This window comes from Mixophyes fleayi, chromosome 2 (genome assembly GCF_038048845.1).
Source record: "Mixophyes fleayi isolate aMixFle1 chromosome 2, aMixFle1.hap1, whole genome shotgun sequence".
Taxonomy (NCBI): domain Eukaryota; kingdom Metazoa; phylum Chordata; class Amphibia; order Anura; family Limnodynastidae; genus Mixophyes; species Mixophyes fleayi.
In genome coordinates, this window is record NC_134403.1 from 74234386 (window position 1) to 74258020 (window position 23635).

General features: G+C 37.9%; 1 protein-coding gene across 3 annotated transcripts in view; it reads left to right on the forward strand.

Moving 5' to 3' along the window:
• Nucleotides 1-23635, forward strand: part of LOC142141131 (ATP-dependent 6-phosphofructokinase, muscle type-like) — an 86024-nt gene that overhangs the window by 27735 nt on the left and 34654 nt on the right. Inside the window, exons 1-9 of one of the 3 annotated variants that reach the window (XM_075199281.1) lie at nt 6319-6377; nt 7097-7122; nt 8644-8697; nt 10322-10417; nt 11947-12020; nt 12130-12207; nt 18912-19101; nt 20575-20740; nt 22876-22920. In XM_075199281.1, the coding sequence (XP_075055382.1) occupies nt 7119-7122; nt 8644-8697; nt 10322-10417; nt 11947-12020; nt 12130-12207; nt 18912-19101; nt 20575-20740; nt 22876-22920 (707 nt within the window). In that variant the 5' untranslated portion in view covers nt 6319-6377; nt 7097-7118. Of the gene's footprint in view, nt 1-6241; nt 6378-7096; nt 7123-8643; nt 8698-10321; nt 10418-11946; nt 12021-12129; nt 12208-18911; nt 19102-20574; nt 20741-22875; nt 22921-23635 lie in introns of those variants that run through there. The other 2 variants (XM_075199279.1, XM_075199280.1) reach the window with 2 other exon arrangements.

Sequence of the window (23635 nt, forward strand, 5' to 3'; positions counted from 1 at the left end):
CTTTGATATAAATTGTGAGCCATGGCCAGGAACAATGTGAAGTGGACATCTATGCAAGCGCAATATTTCATTGATAAGGGAAGAAGACGGGAGTCTTTTAAGCGGTACAAAATGTGCTGTTCTAGAGAAACAAATGGTACAACTGGCCTCAGCCAGTTTTATTAAGCAGCAAAATAAAAACCTTGCCATCTGGCTCTAACTAAACATTTGTCAATACTGACTAATTAATAAACTAAAATAAAACAAATAATTATTAAATTCACAGGCAAATAGCAAGGTTTCCTCTCACAGAGACTCACCAGCCTCCGTCCCCAGGCAGAGAGAGAGAGACTGTGTGTCACCACTCTGAGAGCTAGGTTACCTGCTAATGTTGGTGCAGCTCTAGTAGGAGGTTCGGAGTCTAACGCTCCCCCAATCTTCTCCAGGAACCCCCGCAAAGAGGTATGGGTTTTGCCGCAGATCACGGGCCTTCCACTGAGCTGTTAGTAAGGTACAAGAGAGAGAGGGTTGTCAGACTATCCGGATCAGCAAAGTGCAGGCAGCAGAGATACACAGGGAGAATCCAATAGCCGGGTTGGTAACTTTCGGGAGTTGCAATACACAGGGAAAATCCAGATGGGACGTCAGACAAGCTTGGTTGAACAAGATAACACCGGAGAGGGAGAGAGGTCAAGAGTAGCCAAATGGTACACAGGAACGCTGGAGCAGGGTGACCCAATACTCTGGCATGGGGCTAGACGCTGCTCAGGGTTTTGCTAAGTCCTCTTCCGTGTTGGAACACCTTCTTCGCACATCTCACAGGACAACGAGCAAACATCATGTCCTAAAGGCAGCTTAGGCAACATAGTCTATGTCTGAGCGCTCCTCAGAGGAAGAAGGCGATACCTAGAAACTGGGCAGATAGTGTAGTGTGGAGGAAGCATCCATCGCCCAGGGTATGAATCATTTGGTGTTAGGGGTTCGCCAAAACTTAGGCTTTGCGGACCCAGAGATCTCCCTCGCAGCAGTTATTTTGCTCTTTAAGAGACAGATGAAGCAGGTTGTCTATTTCCCTCCATCTCCCCAGTTAATGAATATGATCCCGGAGGCATGGAAAAAGTCTGACCACCGTTTCCATATGCCAGGAAAGTTTAGGTCACTTTATTCCCTTCCCTCAGAAGAATTTGCAAGATTAGAAGGCATTCCAGTAGTGGACCCACCTATTGCCCAGTTGACTAGGACCACTAACATCCCGGTGCAGGGTGGGGGTCTTACTTAAGGACGCTACAGAAATGTAATTTCTTGGTCCGCTCCACTTATGAAGCGGCTGGTAGCATTTCCACAGCGGGCATGCCTACAGCCTGGGTAAGCAAGGCGATCCAGGCCTGGGCTGAACAGCTAGAGAAGGCCCTGCATCCAAATATCTGGGCCAGGCATCCTTTGATGCTAAATCAGTGACATCCAAGCTATCAGCGCTTATTATGGCATCTAGGCATTCCTTATGGCTTTGCTCTTGGTCCGCGAATGTGGATTCTAAGCGGACCTTAGAATCACTGCCCTTTGATCCCTCTTTGGAGCCCGACTAGACCTGCTCATCCAAGAACCCATGGTGGGAAAAAGCCTTTTTTTGCCGGTTTCCCAAAGCAAACCTAAGCATTCCAGGTTTCAGTCCTTTCGCCTCTTTAGCAGATCACGGGGATCTCCTGCAAGAGGGCAGAACGCACCCACCAGGGGAGGGAGCTGTGGGCCCACCAGAAGAGGGAACCCTAGGCCGACAGAGTCAGTCTCCGCATGACAGAACTCCCAGCCACAGAGGGTGGGAGCCCGTCTCATGCAGTTTCAGAAAAGATGGCTGGAATCATCCCCTGATTCTTGGGTTGGGGGGAATGTTACTTGGGGATATTTAATAGACCTATTTCACTTCCCACACTGCCGGTTTTTCACCTCATGGCACTCCAAGTGTAAATTCAGAATCTGTTGAATTCTGGGGTAATTATTCCAGTCCCTCCACTGGAAAGAGATTTGCAGTTTTACTCCAACCTGTGTCTAGTTCTGAAGCCGGATGGATCCTTCACGCCCATCATAAATTAAAAAACCCTCAACAAACAGGTACGAGTCCTGAGTTTCAGGATGGTATCTCTACGGACTGTCATTACAGACATGGAACCAGGGGAGATTCTGCCTTCACTAGACATAAGGAATGCTTACTTCCATGTTCCCATATTGCATGGATATTCATGCTTACTCTGCATTGCGGTGCAGGATCACCAATTCAGGGCGTTACCCTTTGGCCTTGCAACAGCATCAAGGGTTTTCACCACGGTGATGGTGGTCATGGCGGGCTTTCTTTGCTCCTAGGGAGTCATAGTATGTCTTTATTTTGACAACTTACTGTTGAAAACACCATTCTACCATGTCTTGACCCGCCTCATACAAATTACGATGTCCTTCCTGGGAGCACACGGCTGGATCATCAACCTGCAGAAGTCCTATTTGATACCAGCTCAGAGGATGCGCTTTTTAGGTCTCGATTTCAACACCAAGCACCAAAGTCAGTTCGATCCAGTCCAAGACCAAGGACCTCCTGACAAGTTCAGAAGTCTCCCTCCTTTGCTGCATGAGGTTGTTGGACACCATGGTCTTGGTTTTCGAGGCGGTGCCCTTTGCACAATTTCATCCGTGGATGTGCCAGAGGGAATTGCTAAGAAATTTGTCAAAATCACGCCTTGATCTGGACATACAGATGAACCATTTAAGCCGTTGGAATCGGTGGATCTTCGATTTATCACTTGGAAGGTGGTTTTCTTTCTGGCTGTTTCTTTGGCATGCAGTGTCTGAGTTTGGGGCATTGTGTTGTGCCCTCTCCCCCTTCTAGTTTTATGATCAGGCAGTGCTTTGTACAAAGCCCTCATTTGTCCTAAAAGTTGTTTCCCGTTTCAATTTGAATCAGTAGATTGTGGTGCAGACCTTCTTGTGTTCGCGATCTTCAGATCCGTCCTTACTACTTCTGGTCGTGATCCGGGCTCTTCGGTGCTATGTATACTGTACTGTGGCAATACGCAAAATTTCTGCTTTGTTTGTGCTGTATGACAAGCAAAGCGGGGTTGTCCAGCCTTTAGGCTGTCATTGGCTAGATGAATAACCTCCACTATCAAATTGGACTAGGTTCAATCGGCTAGTCCGATGCTTGTTCGCTCATTCGACTAAGGCTGTTGGTGCTTCATGGGCGGGGGGCGTCAGAGCTTCAACTGAACAGTTATGCCAGCTGCTACGTGGTTGTCTGTCCACACTTTTGTGAAATTCTACAGATTGCATGGCTTTGCATCTCAGGATGTTAGCTTTGGCCACAAGATTTTGCATGCAGCCATTTCAGAGCAATCCCTCACTTAGGGGGAGCTTTGGAAGTTTCCCAATGTGTCGCAGTGTCCCCCCAATAGGGCGGCAGAGAAAATAGGATTTTTGCACTTACCGCAAAATCCCTTTCTCTTAGTCCATTGGGGGACACTGCGCGTCCTGTGTTGTATGATGGGATACCTGTTGTTTGTTATGGTTGAACTTTTCCGCTTTTGCGCTTTGTTATGCATATAACGACTTCTATTGTGGGGGTGGAGCTACACTCACAGTTTTAGTGTTAACGTGCTTTGCCTCCAGGACCACTTACTATACCCCAATGTGTTGCAGTGTCCCCCAATTGACTAAGTGATTTTACGGTAAGTACAGCAATCCTGTATTTCTGGTCACGGGGTATCCAATGAATGAATTGGATCTCCATACCATTTGAAATTATCACAATTTCCTGATTGAAACCATATTAGCATAAAACATATAGTACATTTGATTTACTTAACTAAACATTGAATTATCAATCAATTTGTAAACATAAGATTGCTTTTAACAAATTCACACGAGATTCACTGCATGGGTTTTGTTTTGACTAGAGGACACCGAGAAATTGTTTCTGGGGTATTTTTGGATAAGTAAAAGGGTCACAGAGATAAATTAAACTCAAATATTTTATCTATGCAACAGTTTTAGTCAGGCACCATCCCCGCACTCCCCCTTGGTGCCAGGGACCGCTGTCTTCCTCTTCTGACTACTCCCGTACTGTTGCCTAGCAATAGGACACTCTCCAGCCGACGTACTGATACGAATGCACAGTAGCACTTGCATCCCATTGCTAGTCAACGGATGCTTCCTTGGCTCACCATTGGTGGTCAGCTGTGTTCTGACCACCGAATCTTCTCCTACCGAATCAGGGCTAACCTTATACTAGTTAAAGAAACCTAGGGTGCCAGAGTATTGGTGCACACCTACTCCAGCGTTCCTGTGTGTTCTACCCTCTGCTGCCTGATTTTGGCTCCTGACTTAAGCTTGGGAATAAAGCCTATCAAATCACTTGGAACCAGTAATATCACTAAGGCATGAGTCAAAGAAATGCCTCAGTGATATTATGGGGTGGCTCAGTGGTTAGCACTTCTGCCTCACAGCGCTGGGGTCATGAGTTCAAATCCCAACAATGGCCTTATCTGTGTGGAGTTTGTATGTTCTCCCCGTGTTTGTGTGGGTTTCCTCCGGGTGCTCTGGTTTCCTCCCACACTCCAAAAACATACTGGTAGGTTAATTGGCTGCTAACAAAATTGACCCTGGTCTCTCTCTGTCTGTGTGTGTATGTTAGATAATCTAGACTGTAAGCTCCAACGGGGCAGGGACAGATGTGAGTTCTCTGTACAGCGCTGTAGAATCAGTGGCGCTATATAAATAAATGGTGATAATGACTCTCCTTTTGGATTTTGCTCTGTACCGCACTGCTCTTTCTGGTTTGACCTCTGGCTTGTTTTGACTACCCTTGGATCACCCTTGTGTACTATGTTTTCAGCAGATTCTGACCCGGATTGTTTGACCATTCCTGTCCTCAAACCACTGCACTAGTGACTATCTCGGAGAAACGCATCCTGCGCCCCCTTCGCAGAAAAGTCCATAATTCCCTGTGGGGGCCGGTGCGTTAGACTCCGCTCCTCCTTGATTAGTTGCACTGATACAAGCAAGTGACTACCTCAGTGTCAAACCGTTTTTAAGCAAACGTCAGGATGATCTGATTTATCTTTTTGTGCAAGCAAGGCTACATTACTAGAAATATATATACAAATTATATGCATGACACACTATAGGGTCCACACATTTTCAGGTGTGACTTGTTTGCCTTGTGTCCCCTGTACACACAACAACAGGCTCTATAGAAGCAATTTGATCTTCTACCTATATCTTGTCAGTCATTACTAAAAAACAATTTCATATGGTTAAATGACCATAGACAGCTGAATGCGTAGTACCAGCAGTCGCCTACAAGCGTTTATTTGCAAAGTACGTTTAGTTAATTTAGACCAAACTGTGCCCAAAACACTGAATGAGTTGGCCTAAAATGAACAGCAATTCTGGTTGGGACGCACTGGCTGAAAATAAAATTTCCCAACCTATCCTGTCTGGATACAATTGTGTTTTCTGTTTACTCCATGCTTGATATTGGTTTTAATAATAGTACTTTACGCCCATTATCTAACCTCTATTCCAAACCTGTGAAAGGTGGATGCTGCTATATATGAGGTTTTTGTGGATACTCCATAAAATGCACATGTCTAAAACCTTAAAAAAACGTCAATAAGTATAACCCATTTCTCATTTATGTCTTAAATTAATCATGAGAGTGAGTGGAGACTGGGACTATCTTTGTATTTTGTGTCATTTTTGTATAATAAGGAAGAAGCCCCTTTACAGATGCATCTGTGGATCTTTCTACATGACTTTCCTCTTAAATTATTTTCTTCTTCATACCTACCCATAGATTGTAAGCTTGCAAGCAGGGCCTACTTACCTCTCTGGCTGTCTGTATTACCCAGTATTGCTTTATTACTGTTTTAGTTCCCAATTGTTAAGTGCTATGGAATTTGCTGGCGCTATATAAATAAATGATGGTGATAGCTATATTTTCCTTCCTTATCTCTCGACCAGATCAATATTAATTCTGAATATAATGTTTTAAAGTATTCACATGTGGAAATGTAACTCTGCATTACTATAATGATGAAAAGTGCTGTATCACTTTGATGGCTGCTCTGCAGTATAGATTTATTTTGGCTGTGCAAGGCATTCAAATCATGTCCTCAATATTGCATCTAAGCCACGTTTCACCAATAGGAGGGGTTTTGCTAGCAGCAGCTGCAGGCTGTAGGACTTCTATCTATAAATATCAATGAGCCAATGGCTGCAGCCTTGGGATATGTGTGCTGCTATTGAATTTGATAGGGTTTTCGTCAAACTTCTTATTTCAGTGTCTGTGTCAGTAGGGATCTTCCTTTTCTTCACTTTTTTTCACCTCAAAAAAAGAAACAAAAGTTTTACTGGTTAGTACATCTTGATTTCACTTTCTCTTTACCATTCAAAAAATAATTAGTATTGAGCATGATAAGGTATAGCATGAGAAATGTGTATATACAGTATACAATTACTAGACAATTTATTGTTTTCAAGAATCATTGTATGTCTCAAAATGAATGTGTATGTTTACTGGAAAATATGTATGCACTATTCACTGTTTCACTGTCTTAAAATGTTTTTTTGCAGAGCAAGTCATTTTATTTTTATTTTTTTAGCCATGGCTTAATATTAAGTTTAATTTTACCATTCATCACAGCGTTTACATAATACTTGTAGAGTTCTCTTCATATTGAAAATTGACACCTTAAACAGACAATTCTTTGTAATTTGGCACAGTTTGAAAGATATATATTGTATACATTTACATATTACTGGTTTAGACATTTTTCCAGATTTCAATTGGTAGTATTGTACTTGTGTGCCTTTGTTTTTGTTTTTTTGTTGCTTTTTAAACCAAACCCCTCCATTTATTTGTGTAAATCTAGCTAGAAGAGCTTTGTTGAGTCATGTTCCAAGATCTCTTAAAACATTATTTTACTAATGCAGTGCTTACACATTAATAAGCCAACTGCTTTCGAAGGAAACTAATTTTGCTTGTTTCTGATGCGAAAATGAAATATAAAAGAAATCTGTTACAAAGTTTTAACTTAGAAAGCAAAATTTATCTTCATGTGTATTGTAATAGGTATCTACAGGAGCTGGTCCACATGGGTGAGTCTGTCCATATTCTTTTAAAATTGGATCATACCCTGCATTTACATTACTTAGTTTCTTAAACGTTGTGCCCTTGAATAGATATATAAATATACTGTACTGTTCCTGACTGTTTCAATGTAGTTACATCACAACACTTTTATATTTTAAAATAATGCTATAACATCCATTGGTATATCTGTTGTTTGTTGACAACTAATTCATTTTTAAATTATGTTAGTGAATTTGTATTATTGTGTGATAAGGAATTTCATAGCTTAACTGCCTTAACAGTAAAGAACCCTTTCCCATGCTAATGGTATAACCTTCCTTCTTTCATTCACAAATGATGACCTCTTGACCTGTGTATGATCCTTGTTTCATACATTTTGATTAGGTCACCTCTAAGGCACCTTTATTTTCTAAAGTGAAAAAACTTCTATCGGTATTTGAACCCTTCTGTTTGTTCTCTACCGAGGTTGTGCGTCACTGCACCCTTTAGAGTTGTTCAATAACTCTCTTAACATGAGATGCACAACACTGTACCCAATATCGAAGATGTGGACCAGCGATTTATGAAATATTTATATGTTGTTTGTATTCATGTGCATTGTGGGAATTTATTTGCCTTTGCAGCTGAAAAATTAGAAAAAACATTTGCAAGTAAAAGCAGCTCCAATATCCCATTAATGTTATGAGTTATGTTATACCTTTATACTGTTGGATAAAGGCTCAACATGGGGACAAAAAGGAATTACCGTTTCCCTAAAGAGATGAGCAGCATCACACTATTTTTCTTCTGTTTTGTAGACTGTCACACTTCTCAGATACAGTATTGATGTTACTGATGCTGGACATATTACAACACATTTTATTTTTTATATAATTCCGTTATTTAGCGCTTTGAATTCTGTTCCAGGAGTTATTTTGTCCCAGGTCTGGTCACATATAATAATAATATGCACACTGTTTGGCTCACTTAATAACATGGCATTTACGTACAGAAATTCCCTTTTAATTATAAAGCTGTACATACAAGAATCTGCCCTAGATTAAAATTACCCGTCGAGATAAATGTAATATTCTATTTAGTGCAGATTTGTTTCGGAATTCAGCAGCGTCTTTGTAAACTGATTCAGTATTTGTCCAAGTCATAAAATACAGACTGGTGCCTCTAATGTATTATAATAGCCATGTTTATCAGCTGCCGTCCATAACTTGGCAACCGTATTAGAAAAAAAAAAGACAAGCTGTTACTTCTGCTGTACCTGACCAGCCTACTGAGCACTATGTTTTGTTTTGTCTGATTCATCTTATGTTCAACATGTCTCTTATTCTAGTATATCTAGTATACCAATTTGCTAAATATCTTAAAGTGCTTTTCTGGGGAAAAAAAAAGTCAAAGTAAACAGACCAGATTTTATACAGAATTATTTACAGAATTAGCATCAGGCTTGACAAAAATTTCAAGAAAGTGAATATTTAAAATGATCTCTGTGAACAAATGTATATATTAAATATGTTTAATTTTACTATCAGATAACTTGGAAGAGCAGGACATCACCACTGAGGACTCTAGCAACTCAGAGACAAGTGAGATTTTTATTTATTTATTACAAGCGATTGATTCTTATATTTGAATATGTTACAGTAAAAAAACCTGATTGTCATTGACCATCCACAATTTGGCCATGTCAAAGTCCTTATGCTTGCTCAGTTTTTCTGCCTAACATATCCCACCCACTGACAGGTGCCATTGTGTGTGTGTGTGTGTGTGTGTGTGTGTGTGTGTGTGTGTGTATGTGTATATATATATATATATAGCAGTATATTAAATCTGTCTTAATTTTAACAGGAAACATATTTCACGTGAATTATTAGTAAAGTATTAGGTGTACCTAGTTTTCTGACCTATACGGTAATTAACTTGAACAAATAATGGAGAGAATCATTTGCAACTAAATGCCACTGAATAGCTAACCACACATGTCTGTGTGTCTATTGCAATATACAGATACAAGTTTTAATTCAAATTTGTAGACATACCATGTAATATCTAATGAAACTGTGAACAGAATTATATAAATATGCTGGTGTTATGTACAGCTTATGCCTAATTTGCCCTTTTTATTAAGAATTCTCCGTGTTACACCCGCAAGGTGACTGACTTAACATCATACATGCCAACTTTCAAAACTTCTCACCCAGGTGATCCCAGGGGAGAAGACATGTGACAGCAGGTAGGAGGAGCCGTGGTGACGTCACCATAGCCAAGCCCCCACCATGACATGCCGAAATTCACGCCATTGAATAGCGGGGGTGGGGCTTAATGATGCGATTAAGCCCTATCCCCGCCATTCAATGTTGTGAATTTCGGAAAATCCGGGAGGTTTGCCTACTCTTCTGAGAGTCGGAGAGGACTCCCGGGAATTCCGGGAGAGTAGGCAAGTATGATTAACATTCTGTATAAGATTCATTAATATTGAAGTCTGCAAATATTCAATGAGTTCCTAGTTTCAGATCAGAAAGGAAATACATAACAGACAGCTTTAAACGTGCCAGCATTGTGGAAATAAGTATGATTTTCTTATTGCCAGGCATCTAACCATTACCTACGTGTTGTCCAGTCACTCGGTGATATAAGTTCCAGAGTTCCAACAACAAAATTAAACAAAATATAAATGTATTCATGACTATCTTATGCTGATAATGTTTTGGTGATACAACATTTCCGTCTGCAATGACCATGATAGCTAACTATGGCTCTGTGTGTAAATGTAGCTTTACCACTTCTACTGCCTCCATCAGAGAATAAGAACTTTTTACATATTGTGTTCTGAAAACAGGCAAAGTCCTGCAACTAAGACACCGAAAATATGCAATTAGCATAATATTCTAAAAACATGTTCAGTTAGCTATAAAACAACGCTATTTGCACTGTCACGATTTGTTTTCATTTGTTTGCCCCATTCAAGCAGACGTGGATTGAAGCGTACGTGAATAAAGTATTACATTTAGCTGACACCACATAAAAAGTAACCTGTAGTGACATCTTGACTTGTCCTTCTGAGAACCATGTAATGCCTGGGGATAGTATAACTTACAAAACACTACAGGGCTCCTGACTCTGCCCTCCTCCGTCTCACTCCACAAGCCGCTGGGAAGACGACAGGCTGTCAGTAGCTGGTTTCATGCAGGATTCTGTGTTGCTTTACAGATAAGAAAATGCAGGGAGAAAATAAGCACCGAGAAGCCCAAACTATGGGAGTTGGCAAAGCTATTGCTGTACTTACATCAGGAGGAGATGCACAAGGTAATCCTATTTTTATTTATCTTTAAATAATAATAATAATTCATAAATGACAAATTAAATCTACAATACAAACAATATGATTTAAGTATACAAAATATAAAACGCGCAGTGGTTATTTCATAATTTAAGTAGACTAAGCTCTAAAGTCACATCTGTAAATCCACAATGTTCAACATGTATCTAATCTTTGTTGCATATCTTTGTGTTATCAAATGTTTCTTTAAGCACATTAATGTGTCATTATAAAATGAAAATTAATGTGTACAGTGTAAAAGATGTACATATTCTACAATGAAAATTACATTTAGTAGTAAATAATATGACCTGAACATATACTATAGCACTATAAAATAATATAATAAAATAACCGCAGAATGCTTACATAAATAGATGTTGTTTATGATGTGAAACAAAGGCAATGTGAATGATTTGGGGCATTGGTGATCTTGTGGTTCTGTATCCTTATGCTTGTTTTCTTCACCTAATGTAATTCTTTTATACTTTTTTTTATAAATAGTTGTAAAGTAGTTGAATTATAAAAATGATAGATTGTTATGCATAATTGGCATCATTTGAATAGTCACCAGGGACTAAGATGCTAATCAGGTGCATCTATCACAAACCAAACTTGACCGTGTTCATAGAATAGTTGTTTTTGCTTTGCAGTCCCTAATCTTTCACATCAGACTGAATAACATGTATTATGAATGATATAAAAAGACCAAAGTAAGATATGTAGCATTGTGCAATTGGTCAGTTGTAGGAAAACGAAACACACAGTCTCTGGTTATAACAGGTAACAGTGGTGCTTTACATAAACAAAACTGCACCTATTATTGTAAACTTAGCTTCAAAAAGTCCATGTGAGATCCACAAAGTGATGATTGTTGTATTAAGTGCCTTAAAGCACAGTGTAATTATGCAGACATAGCACGGTAATGGTGCATATGTAAATTCTCAGAAGTCTGTTTGGGTGCTTGGTTTCCAAGGTGATAGAAAAGTTCATAACTCTTTGTTTTGTCTGGCCCTGATTTATAGAAATAGCTACCATCAGGCTAGTGCAATATGTGAATAAGCGTTTAGAGATTATCATTGTTTTACATTTCAGAAAGACGTACACGCATATATGTTTAATCAAAGGCTCTTATTGATTATAAACATAAACAAGTTTGTGAACCATATAAACCATACACAAAATATAAAAAACAAACTGACATTTGTATATGTTCTTTTATAAGTTACAGAAAGTCTGGTGCCTATGGAGAAGGTCCTATTCTCCACCCAAATATCTTAAAGATAACTTCAAATGACACTGACACATATGTTTATGAATGTTGGTAGCCCTTTTATATAATACCTAATGTAATAGAGAGATATTTATGTGGCTATAAAAGTATATTACAATGCAATACAAATATATTTAATGTGAATTTATATGCAGAGCTAGTTCTAATGTTCCCCTTGTGTACTCTTCTCACAAGTATTGCAGACCATATCACAGAATTAATCCTAATTGTATTCATCACCAGGAATGAATGCAGCTGTACGAGCAGTGGTGAGAGTGGGAATTTACACAGGTGCCAAAGTCTACTTTGTACATGAGGTGCGTATCCAAACTTGCTACTTCCGTCCATGGTTCATTTTGATTTTTTCTTTACATGTCTTGATATCATTAATTATATTAAATGCATTGAAAATGACTGTCATTGTAGGGTTACCAAGGCTTGGTTGATGGAGGTGACAACATTCGAGATGCCACTTGGGAAAGTGTTTCAATGATGTTGCAGTTGGTAAGTCTGGTGGACTCTTAACGACGTCATGCCGAAAATCACAATGTTACTAAAACCTGCCTTTCTGTCCATTTGCTTTTTGCTACAATAAAAGTAGAATCAGAGTAGATACAGACTGCAAAATACAATCTACATTATCAACAAAGTATGATTCACTCAAATTAGTATTATAGTTAACTTAAATAGCTCCACCAGTTGCGCAGCGCTGTACAGAGGGAATATTTGTCATTCACATCAGTCCCTGCCCCACTGGAGTTTACAGTCTAAATTCAATAATACACACACACTAGGGTCAATATTGTCAGCAGCCAATTAACCTGCTAGTATGTTTTTGGAGTGTGGAAACAAACCGTAGGGAGAACATATAAACTCCACACATATAAGGTCCTAGATGATAGAAGTCATGACCCCAGCGCTGCGAGACACAAATGCTAAACAGCCTGCCAACGTGCTGCTCTCTGAAATGTACAAATGCAATTAAAAATGGCATCATAATTCCTTGCACAAAATGTCACACGGTAAGTGTTACTTGTTCTTTGAACTATTTCTTATATGCCTTTAGTGGGGTTTTTCTTTTTTGAGAATAAATAAATATATGTTTATTTTCCTCCTTATTTGGTTAGATGTATAGGATTTTATAGGATTATTCTCTGCATGTAGGAAACACATAAGTATAGTAAATTCATGTATGCAAGGTGTAGAATGAGAAGCTAGCCACATGAAGGCTGGTGATCCATGTCTGTAGTCCTTCTTACTCCAAGGTGGATTACGTGGCTATCTTCCAGAGAGTTATTCCTGGTGTAGTGCATGTAAAACGGACTTTTATTGCAGTACCAGACCGAAAACACAGGTTGGATTTATGTATAATGGTTTAATTTAAACAAAACCACATCACTTTTAGTGCATCTTGTGTGAGTGATAAATATACAACATATATCCACTGTTTTACAAAATGCTGTCTTAATGTTAATACACCCTAAATGGGTCTCCCAAAAAAGAATTGCTCTGCCTGCAGCTAGTACAAAATGGAGCAACTAGACTGCCTGTTGCCACATAACACATGTTCTCTATTCCCTTCACTGGATGCCTGTACGATGGTGAATCAGTTTCAAGGTTGGCCTATTAACATTCTAAGCCCCATATAATCAGGGCCCTAGATACTTAAAGCAGCCTCTGATTGCTTATACTACCACTGGCTCACTGTAATCTGCAGATGAAGGACTACTGACTGTACCTTGTACATCCTATACTTAATTTGGTTTCTGCGCTTTTAGTTTTGTGGTTCCTACTCTTAGGAATTTGCTGCCTTACACAGTCTTAGGGGCCTGCTCTCTAGAAATCTTCAAAAACACTCCAGACTTACCTGTTTTCTCACACATTTCATTAATGCACCTCTACTTTCAACTTTCATAAAACCAAATGCTTAGCTCTCTATTTATGTATTCTGTTAATCTTTAACATGATTATTTTTATCTTGTGTTTTTATTCTGCAAATGTAGTGCTTTGAGTACTATTGGGATAATAAAAATAAATGTGTTATTATGATGATGATTAATACATATATTGAAAGTCTTGATCTTTATACATAGGTTTAGTTCTTCTTTAGTTTTTAGACGGGCCCCCTTGTGATGGCAGTTATATCATCAATGGCAGCATATCATCTGCTGAAACATTTGTGCCGTCTGTCCTTCAAGCCACTGCTTTCCCAATTAAGTAGATTAGTTGTTGTTATTGTTTTGTATAAGGTATGAGAAAAAGACGCATATTTGGGAAATTAATGTTAATAATAACAAGGCATTCTGAAACATGTGCAAGTGGTTATAGTGACTCTGGAGGGTTGAATACCTAAACTAAATATAGGCACTCTATTTATATATGTTTAAAATAGGCCTGGAAGGAGACTATTCAGACCATTGTAGAACTTAGAGTAATTACTCTACATACCTGATGCCATACTCATCTGCATGACGCCTCCATTCCCTAGCACTGTATGAGGTCTTTTTCCACATATGTACTGCTGCAGGTATAGTTTGTGTCCATGGCTATGTTATCATGTAGTAAATATTGTTAAAATATTTTTTTGCGTGTGTAGAGAGGAGCCCTTTAATCACACTTATGTTTATTATTCAAAGTAAAATTCAGCTGTTTATATAATGACCATAACGCCAAAAATACAAGTTGATGCTGTTTACACAGTATCACTCAACATAAGAGAACATTGGTTGCTACCAGCAGTGAGCTGTGCCGACTTCTGCACTGCAGCTGCATCTTGACAGAACCACAGAGTGTGCAAATGTCTGCCAGACTTCATCAGGGTCGCAGGGTCAAGAGGGGGTGAGGGCATGGGCGTAACTAGATATTTGTGGGGCCCATAGACAATTTCTTGCCTCCCCACCTTACTGAAGTGCCCTTTATTGAGCCTAAACACCTAAAATAAAAAGAAGTAAAATATAACTGTACTCCAACAATAGTGAAATACATAGTGAAATACATACAATACATAGTGAATACATACAATACATAGTAAATACATAGCGCTCACCTAGGGGTGGAATAATCATTGTAGCAAGGAGTGCAGCTGCTATGAGGACCACAGCTGAGAGGGGCTTGAACTATTAGCCAATCACAGGTTTCCCTTTGGTCACTGACAGCACCCACAGCCTGATCACTAGAGGGGGCTATTTGGAGGGGTCTTTGTAGCCCCCATAGCAGATGCACACCCGGATACTATGGTAGTTCTGCCCCTGGGTGAAAGCTACTATTTCACTGTGCACTGCCAACTAGCAGTACATTTTTTATTTAGGTGAATAACCTCTTTCAAAATTCAACAGCATTAAAAGAAATAATCTTTTTTATTATATTTTTTGTTAACTCATATTCTCTTGTGACATTTTTATTTGAAAGCTAAAATATTTTATTTCCTCTTTGTGTATTAAGACCTTCAAGTACACAGGCTATAGCAAATAAACACATTTTTTCCATCTTTATTTATTTATTTATTTTTAACTTTTTATTTATAACAGCAGATGAGTATAAAGTACAACAGTGCGTGACAAACATATTATCCAAGTACCGGGATTACAAAATGTAAAGGCTCAAATAAAGATAATAAAAAATACATAAAAACATCAAAAAACATATAGATATATTTTTCACATCCCAGTACATTCCACCTGGGGGATAAAGAACTACACAATGAATATTGAGGTAGAAAGTCTTCCCAAATTCAAAGGTGCATCCTGCACTGTTGTACGTATTTAGCGTATATAACAATCTGCCAGAATTTTTTATTATTTTGGGGGGAAGGAGGGAAGGGAAATGGGCAGACCGGGTTGGGATCTTTATTTATTTTTTATTACCACATGGAACAATTTTCCTATAGCAGGAGTGACAGAGTGCCATACAATTATTATATTAAAATATGTAGGAAAAAAAGGAATTTGACAGTTGTTAGCAGCCAAATAACAAATATAATACAATATTAAAAAGCAGGAGCAGCATCTTCAAATATAATAGACCTACATAAAGAAGCCGCCACATCATTGCCACTCCTGACTGCAGGCTAGATTTGAGGACATTGGGACCAATAGGTTCCATCCTCATATTTATTTACATGCTTTCTCTGGTGTAAAAAAAATTAATGCTAGTAATAACATGATTTTTAACACCAATGGGTAAGGGGCTTAAGGGATCTGGAGAGCTTCCAGACATCAGCCTAAAATAAGTATAGCAAAAACAGAGAGCACTTTACATAGTCTTGCAGATTAATCCATGTAATTTAATGTTAGTGTTGATGTATTATTATAGTCACACAAAATATCAGACAGTGGCAGCATGCTATTGTTGTCTGAAAAGGCACAAGGGATTACTGGACCACCACTGGTGTCCTCTTTTTGCTTGAAAATGAAAAAAGAGTCTCAGTTAGAGTTAAAAGCAAATCCATCTAAAGATTGCAAATTTGCACCTGGAAAAACCATATTGCGATGTGATGGGTGCAATAAATTATTTCTATGCATGCAGAAAAAATACTGCCTAATGGTGCATGTAGCACACAAATATTAGACGTCTTTATTTTTACACTGTAATTTCGATAGCCCTACTCCCTCTTCCTCTGTACAACACAATATGGCTTTGGGAAGGTGCAGAATTGCACCTCATAGCTGATTTATCTCTAACTCTAAATAATTGACTTATTTATTTGTTAAAACCAGTGGTCGACGTGGAAATTCAGGAGTGATGGTATGGAAATTTAGAAGTGGGGGTATGGAAAATGTAATGGGAATGTAAGTGAATGGAATTTCGTAGCTTTACAATTAAAGCAGTAGGAGGAGTGGCAGTATAGCATACCACGGTATACACTCCTACTTCCACCACTGGTTAAAACCATTAGCAACTAATTTACAAAAACTGTGTGAAATGAGCATCACAGATACTGTTTTTTTTGTGAAAAGGAGAAAAAAGTGTGATGTGACTGTCTATCCGTCTCTCCCCGAAACATGCAGGGAATATTGGCAGCACGTAACTATATACAATGGTTATAACCTGTGAGCGTACACAACGCTCCACATTGTGATACATCCTTTCCTATCCTGCCACAGCACAAATACAGGGGACTTTGGAACAAGGAGAGAGTATAGAGTATGACAAGATAAAAAAAGAGATTTAAAAAAAAAAAAAAAGTAGCATAAGCTGAAAGCTAATTAAGTTTGCAGTTACTGTTGCTTTAAAAGTAGTGTGAAGAACAAGAAGATAGGGAATGATCTGCGTAAGATGGGCAAGGGCACTGACAGTTTTAAAGTGTCAGGAGTCTAATTATGATGGGCAATAGCAGGTATGTAAATAGGCGTTTGAACAGATATGTGTGAACTTGGTGGTAGGGAAATAGTACAACAATAAGAGATAGTTAAGAAGAGCAATTCTTATTAGTACTGTAAATGTTTTGCAATGGACTTTTTTTTTAACAGCGCAAGTTGTTGTTAATTTGCATTTAACATTTAGAAAGTCAGTGTATGCTTCCCCTGAAATCTGTAAATAACTTTCACAGATGAGGTATGTGCCCTATTACAGAGAGGCATTGTGACATCTTGACATTTCTTGTGGGTTATCATTTGCCAAGCTAAGGATACTTAAGTCTGTACATGTTCTGCAGCTAGAGAGTTACTTTCAATGTCAAAGACAAAAATAACTTTCCATTAGGGTACCAGATGAGGTCAAAGTTCTATGTAGTGTCCAATTTCAAATGCCACACAGAAATAGAAGTGATAACTTTGACCTTTGCAATTAAAGCTATGCGAATGTTTGTGCTTTGACTAATAGATAATTATACAACGTCATTTAATATTTGCTGCAGTGGACCAGAGATGCCGACAGTCCCCATTTATATGTAAGATCAAGCATCTTATTCCCATATGAAGGTTAACATGCAGTTCAAATGTTAGCGATCTGAAGAAATGCATGTATTCTAAAATATATCACATTCCTGATATCTTTCTAATCTTCCTGATCCCATCAAAAGGACCAATACAACAGAACAACATTAATCCCTTACATAAAATATAGAAATTTTGGATATGTGATTGTCCTGTGGTGTAACCCAGGCGATCATAATTTGATTTGTTGTACACGAATCACATGTAGATCGTTCTGTGAGACAACTGCACAAGTCTTTGGTAAGTAATATCAGTATACGGACTGCTGTACATTGTCAGGCTTATTTCTAAATACATTTCACAAACAAACTTTCATTAAAGCTATTAAGTCTCATGCAACACACTGCCTGGACAGTAATGGGGAAATAAGATTTTTTCTTTATAGTTCAATTCCAAGAACCCCCCCAATTCTTTCCTTAAAGCTACAGGTTCCCTAAGGTGCCCCTCCCCCTAGCCCCAAGGCTGCTCCTTGCAGCCGATTCTCCCATCACGGCCAGATGAAAGCCAGTGGGAGGGTGGGTGTGAGCAGGAGGACCAATCACAAGCTGCAATTTTCTCCTACATCCCCTGTATGGCTATTTAATGTTCATTAACAAAATTGGTTGGCAGGGTCTATATTACGGAAGAAGCAGGCCTGGGGAAAAGATGCCACATTAGCAAATTATGTTGTAATATAACTTTAAGGCAGGATAGGGTCTAGGACTATAACCCAGATTCACACTAACATGCATGACTAATAATGTCACTTCAAGTATGAAGTAGAATAATTGGTATGCTATCCTTCCTCTAGTTGATCTTTGTAACATGTCAGCAACAGCACTGTTTCACTGTCTGCTCGCTGCAGTTTGTGGTGGAGAATGAAGAACACACTCTATAGGTTACTTTTTTTTTTTAACAACGCTGTAGTAGAAAGCTAGGGTAAGACACTGCACCTTACCCACTTGCATAATATATGAAAATGTTATGATTTAGTTGTTCTTCAAAGGTTGATGCATTTTTTTAAAATCCCTTTCTGCTGGACCTGTATTTACCTAACAAACCTTCACAGTTTTGTAAGCATAGAGCCTTGAGAGATTGGTTTACACAGGCAGAAGGAGTGACGTGTTACTTCTACAGAAATTGTACTGAACTTAAGGCTATTTTATAATATCCCACCTCTAAGGTGACTGGTTTGCATAATGTATTCATTTAAGCTTACATCAGAAGCTTTCTATAAGAAAAATTAATTGTATTCCTTTTCATGCAGTTATGTAACCTCATCCATACCTTCTATAGGGTGGTACAGTAATAGGAAGTGCTCGATGTCAAGATTTCCGGACTCGAGAGGGGCGTCTTAAAGCAGCATGCAACCTAGTAAAGAAAGGGATTACCAACCTGTGTGTCATTGGTGGAGATGGCAGCTTGACAGGAGCAGATACCTTCAGAGCAGAGTGGAGCGGACTGCTGGCTGACCTAGTTAAAGCAGGTAATCTATGATCCTATTGACTACCCACCAAACCTTCAAGCATTCCCTGGAAACTCACCTTTTACACAAGAGTATTAAATTCCAGCACCACCTTCTTGTTCTCCCATGGCTATTACCACCCCTCTACAAAGTTCACCCAAAATCTATATTTATTCTCAATTTTCAAACAGTCTGAAAACTAAACCAACATTGCTGTGTGACTGGGTAATATAGCCATATTAAAATCTCTTCCCATTGCAATCTGTTTAACCAATATATAATCGGTGGCATTTAGCCTCATGTATCAACCTCCTATTTTCCTATTGGAAGCTTTCAAGCAAGGTCTTCTTACCTCTTTCTTTGTTTAATTATCCAGTGTTGTTTTATTACTGTGTTTGTTTCCAATTGTAAAGAATAATAATAATAATAATAATAATAAAAAACAAAGCTATGACTCCACTTCTTTAGTTGAACTTTAATTCCTAGTCTCCACAGCCAGCCAGCAGCCTTGGTTTTACTGTCTTTCCAAATATTTTTGTCAACTGTGTTTACACATATGTTTGTGGGGCATATTCAATTAGCTTTTGGATTCGCGGTAACGCGCGTTACCGCGAAAAGTGCGCGTTCTTGCGGGTATTACGGTACCGCATTAACGCGGATTTTCGTTCACAACCCTATGGGCTGCGAACGAAAATCCACGTTATTGCGGTACCGTGTATTACGTTTCGCAGCTGTTCCGGCGCGTTACCGCGAATCCAAAAGCTAATTGAATATGCCCCTATAAATGAAATCATGAAATGTAATTGCATAGACAGCTCATAACAATTTAGCCATGAGGTTGCAGATTCTTCAGTCTGGTAGTAATGTAATTACCAGTCATAATTATTTTAGCAACTTTTTATTTTAAAATGACAACTTGTACAAACATAATAAATAAGCAAGACATGTTCAACAGATAGTAACAATACAATACAGAACAATCGACAAAGAAAAATGGAAGAACATGATCTGTATGTCATTTTAACATTTTGAACTTAAATGAAAGGCAGGTTAGTGGGGAGAAGGGGGAATGAAAGGAAATGGGGGAGAAGGATGGAGTGTTAAACTAAAAGTAGGTTATCAGTAAGGCCCAGTAGGCTTATATGAAGGGGCCAGAATAAGTTGGAGAACATAATGTGAAGGGCCTGCATTGAGTACAGTGGACTAAAATTACGGAGTGGTGGGAGTGGTGGCACTTATTATTCTGAAACTGGTCCCAGTTTTATTTTCATTATATATGTTCACAATATTTATATTATTTGTTCATCTACTAGAGTAATTAAGCTAATTATTTACTAAAAGTTGAACCATGGAAGCAGAGCTGATTTACCTAATGTTGTCCTCATTCAAAAAAAAAGTTTAAAAACCTCTGGTATGGCTATATGTCCAGTTTTTTGTTAATCAAGAAATGTAAGCTGTGTCCCAACACATATTAAAACCATTCTGTTTGTCTAGGAAAAATAACATCTGGGGAAGCTAGCAAGTCTAGTTTTCTGAATATCGTAGGATTGGTGGGTTCCATTGATAATGACTTCTGTGGAACAGATATGACAATTGGAACAGATTCTGCACTTCACAGAATAATGGAGATAGTGGATGCTATTACAACAACAGCACAAAGGTAAGAATGAAGTTATTTTATGTTTTATTATCAGTTAAATTTATCCACTAATAAGTGTTTTTTGGAAAGGTAGAGATAAAACTGTTTTCATATATGATGCTAAACTATACAAAATAGCTTAATGTTTGTTTTATCATATTTATCCAAATTGTAAAGGATTCTTTTTTTTTTTTATTTATTAGAATGATTGACTCTTTACTTATTGTTTTCTTTTAAAGTTGAGATCACAGAGCTTAATTTACTAGTACTGAGGAGATGCTTTTGACTTGGTTGTACCACTGTCCACAGCCACTAGGCTGCGCTGTGCTGTAAAGAAAGCTGAGGTAGTACATACAGAGAATGTACCGTACTAGTGAGATATGACTACCAATGCCACTATAACAGAAGAGAACAAGGAATCTGCTTGTCACACATTGATTTTGTAGTTTGGTGGACTTATTGTTTAAATCATATGACAAAAGGGCAAGTTTTTAGTGACAAAGTAAATAGGTAGCAGCTATGTGTGCTCGGATGTATAATTGAACTTTGTAATGTATTTACAGGAAAAATATAGTTTTGTTTTTGCCAAATTGGATTTATGTTTGGGAATTTGGGGTTTTTCATATAAGAGGGTCTTTTTCCTCTAATGAAAAATAAACTAAATTAAACAAAAAAATGACCCCTGTCTTCTTCTACGCCACCGCTGGCCTTATTACATTTTTTAGCATTTTTAGCATTTTTTTAGCTTGTAGTAACTCTAGTGATTATGTTTATGATGCTATCTCTGAACAGCAGCAATTATTGACTTTTTTTCTTTTCTGTTTTTCTGAACTTTGTGGATAACCGGTTTCCAGAAAACATATATCATACCTGTGTATGATTTTATGAAGATACTTTTTATTAGTTTGGTTATTCAGCTTTTGTAACCTGCTGTCAATGGTGAGGTTTGTGAGGTGTAATCTACAAATGTAATAATGAAGTATGAGAGCAAATGGGAAATGATATCAAACTACAGTGACTTGAAAAAGTCTACACACCCTTAGTGAAATTGTAGGTGGGATGTAAAGCCTGGAATCAAGATAAATCATGTCAGATCATTTTCCACCTTTAATATGACCTCACAAACAACAAAATTCAAGTGAAAAATAAATAGACAATTTTTTTATGAAAAAAGAAGTGAAAATTAAAACCAACAATATCCTGGTTGCATATATGTGCAGACCCTTTCATAATGGAGCTGTAGTTCAATGATAACCGATCACATTAAAAATCACGTTTAAAAGGTATTTCGCATTCGCCGGCAAGCAATGAAAGTAATTGTGATTAACCCCAAATAAAAATTAGCTCATTCCTGTAGGGGATGTCCTTGTAGTTTTCTTTCTTGCATCTTACTAGGACGGCCATGGTCTGCACAGAGATTTCAAAACATCTACAAGATCTCATTGTTGGGAGGTACCAATCAGTTAAGTCATCCCAGCGTCAATGGTACCTTATAATATGCAGGTCCTACACTGACCTATATGCTTTAAACACCATTAAAATGCAGTTAAATCAGATGCACGCACCTCCAAGGTACATTGTAGGATAAGTGTTTTTTATAAAGTTAAAATGTGGAATTGTTAGACACATTTCATGTACAGATATTTGGTCTCTGTTGTCAGAGTGTTAAACTAGTTTATAAGGACTTTGACACCATTATAGGTATCTGAATAAATTACTTATTGCTGTATGTTATTATATAAATGATAGAAAATGAAATACAGTCCAAATTGTTGAATGGCTCTTAACAATATCTACCATAGTTATTCACAGATGGACAGAGAAGTTCATCAAAAATGGTAACATTAGATACTAGCCACAGTCTTCAAAAAAACTAATTAAAATACCTCTAAACTTAAAATAGAAGGATCTGTATATAAGAGCCACTGACAATTCAGAAGCTTGTCACAACTTAAGGTAACTGAGAGATTGTTTTCCGAGTTGGAAAAATATTGGTATTATTACAGTTCACACCAGACTTCCTGTTTGAAACTGTAAGGGAAGTCATATTGTAAGTTTAATGAAAAGGCATTAAAGTTGTAGTAACAATATTAAGTTAAGTTATGAGGTTGTAAAAGACACAAGTTTAACTTGAACATAAAATGTTAATTTTACAGTCACCAAAGGACCTTTGTTCTAGAAGTGATGGGTCGGCACTGCGGGTAAGTACTTACTAACGCCATGTACTGCGGATTGTGGTCACCCTGCTGTAAAAGAGCAATGTTTTATTATTTTAACATAATTAATAAAATGTGAAACTTTAATGGACTATTTAATGATTTTGTTAGATTAAATGAAGATTTCTGGGCAATACAATACTGAAAAATGATTTCACATCAAAATTGTTTTATTACGAAAGAAATCGGTGGCACAATTTCCTATTAATTTTCCCTATAATCCTTCTATAATAGTTTCCTATAATTAACATTGTTGTTTTATTACTTTCACTGTGTATGATAAATATTCGTTGTTGGCTCTAATGAGAAATGGGAGCAGCCAATCATATTTATAATTTTATATATACACAGCAGACAAATACATGTACACAGTAATCCATGCCCATCTGCCTGATTGTACATTTACAGAAATGCTATATACAGTTTACCTTACTTTGATTCAATAATGTGAATCTTAAGCTGTATAGTGGACTCCACAGGGTTTCCTTACTATGATTCAATTATGCGAATCATAGTACGGTAAACTGTATATAGCAACTACGATCCAATGTGCGAGCAATGTTTCCATTGGGGTTTTTTTGTTTTGTTTTTCCTTTCTTGTTTTATTCTAATTGAGCAATTCATATATACTGTAACTAATAGGATGCAAAGTTTTATGTAAGGGAATATCTGGAGAATTCAAGAGTAGACGGGAGTATCT